Source organism: Mus caroli, chromosome 9 (assembly GCF_900094665.2).
Source record: "Mus caroli chromosome 9, CAROLI_EIJ_v1.1, whole genome shotgun sequence".
Lineage (NCBI taxonomy): Eukaryota > Metazoa > Chordata > Mammalia > Rodentia > Muridae > Mus > Mus caroli.
The window spans coordinates 86,234,416-86,236,136 of record NC_034578.1 but is presented as its reverse complement, the minus strand read 5'-3'; the positions used below and the strand labels follow the sequence as shown (position 1 = coordinate 86,236,136).

The 1,721-nt window shown below is 58.5% G+C and overlaps 1 protein-coding gene across 1 annotated transcript in view; it reads left to right on the top strand.

Moving 5' to 3' along the window:
- The first annotated feature begins 483 nt into the window (after positions 1-483).
- The window catches only part of Tbc1d2b (TBC1 domain family member 2B), a 69,158-nt gene continuing 67,920 nt past the window's right edge, over positions 484-1,721 (top strand). Inside the window, exon 1 of the mRNA XM_029481978.1 lies at positions 484-879. Coding sequence (XP_029337838.1) covers positions 520-879 — 360 coding nt within the window. The 5' untranslated portion in view covers positions 484-519. The remainder of the gene's footprint in view (positions 880-1,721) is intronic.

The window sequence follows — 1,721 nt, the reverse complement described above, 5'->3', positions numbered from 1 at the left end:
TTTTTTTTCATTCAGTGAACAAACCAGGATGTAGAGAGGCAGTACATACTTTGGCTTCCATTCACAAACTCTACAAATATTTACCGAACACCCACTCTGTACCAGGCAACAGGCGCTCTCATTTTCGTAGTATGAGCCTATGACTGGCTGGACACGGATTTTAAAATCAAAGCTTATTCGGAGTTCAGGGCAGTGTTAAGTGGACTTTCCTTAGTTTTTTTTAGAAACCCACTCGTGGAATCCANGCTCGCATAAAGAAACAGAACTTTGCCTCCCGGGATAGGGCGGACCTTGAACGCCCAAAAAAACAACTAGTAGAGGACGGGTGGAGTTAGCCTGGATCGCTAAAGAACCCAGGCTCCCCACGCTGCGGGGGCGCGGCGGGGGCGGGACTACAAGTCCCAGGCTGCTCAGCGCGCCACGGCCCTGCGGAGGGCGCGGCGCGGGGAGGTGGGCGCTGCGGCGGCGGCCCGGAGGAGCGCGGGGCGGGAGCGCGGGCGCGGGCGCCGGCGGCAGGCCATGCCGGGGGCCGGGGACGGCGTGGAGGAGAGCTGCAGTGGTGGTGAGGGAGCGGTACCGGGAACAGGCTCGGAGGCTGGGGCGGTGGCGGGACGGGAGCCCTCGCGGCTGTGCGGCTATCTGCAGAAGCTGTCCGGCAAGGGCCCGTTGCGCGGCTACCGCAGCCGCTGGTTCGTGTTTGACTCGCGCCGCTGCTACCTCTACTACTTCAAGAGTCCCCAGGACGCTCTGCCGCTCGGCCACCTGGACATCGCCGACGCCTGCTTCAGCTACCAGGGCCGCGATGAGGCTGCGGAGCCCGGAGCCGATCCGCCCACGCACTTCCAGGTGCACAGCGCCGGTGCAGTCACCGTGCTCAAGGTGGGACGATCACGCCCCGGTGCCCACTCGTGTCCCGCCTGCAGATTTCCCNCTCCACCTTCCTTCCTTGTCCCAAAGGCCTCCCAAGCCTCTCTTTGCCACTGCCTATTCTGATTCCTTCCTCATTCTTATCTTTTTTGCCCATTACCTGTGCTTGGACTATGAGGCTGAGTCAGGGTTGGGGGCTACACGGCTAATCTTTTGACACTTTGACCCATTATCTTCCTTGCTTCCCTCCTGTGTCCACGCTCACCATCCCTTGGATGCTGTGGGAGACCCTCCCACAGTTGCAGGCTTCCACTCTCCATCCCTGCCTTTATAACTCCTCCTGTGACCTTGGGTCCTCTGAAAGACCCCTCTGTGCTTCAGCTGCCTGCTCTGTAAAGTGGGGACAACAGTATTGGGATTAAGTGGTTTCNACTCTAAAGTGTTTAGTAAAGGTGGTACATTGAGTGCTATAGCCAGAGGCAAGTGATACCAGGGCCCCGGGAACTAATTTGCCACAGCCCCCTCTAGAGAGGTCAGGGGTACTCCAGCAGTGCCCACTCTTGCTTCTTGGAAAAGGTGGGAAGGGTTGCTTCAGCTTATGGGAGGCTTCCTTAGGCTTCCCCAGAGAGATTTGAGTATTGGAGGCTTGGCAATGGTCACCAGTCCTGGGGCAGCATTTCCCTGTTGCTGAGAGTTCTAAAGGCCAGGACCTTGACATCTCCTAAGAATGGTCCTGTTTGGAGCACCCAAGGGCCTGGACCCCTGGCCTAGGGCTGGGCTGCCTCTCACTCTGGGCCTTGCTCCCTGCTTGGTTCCCTGAGTCTCCACCCTCCCTTTTTCTGGCTTCTCTTCCG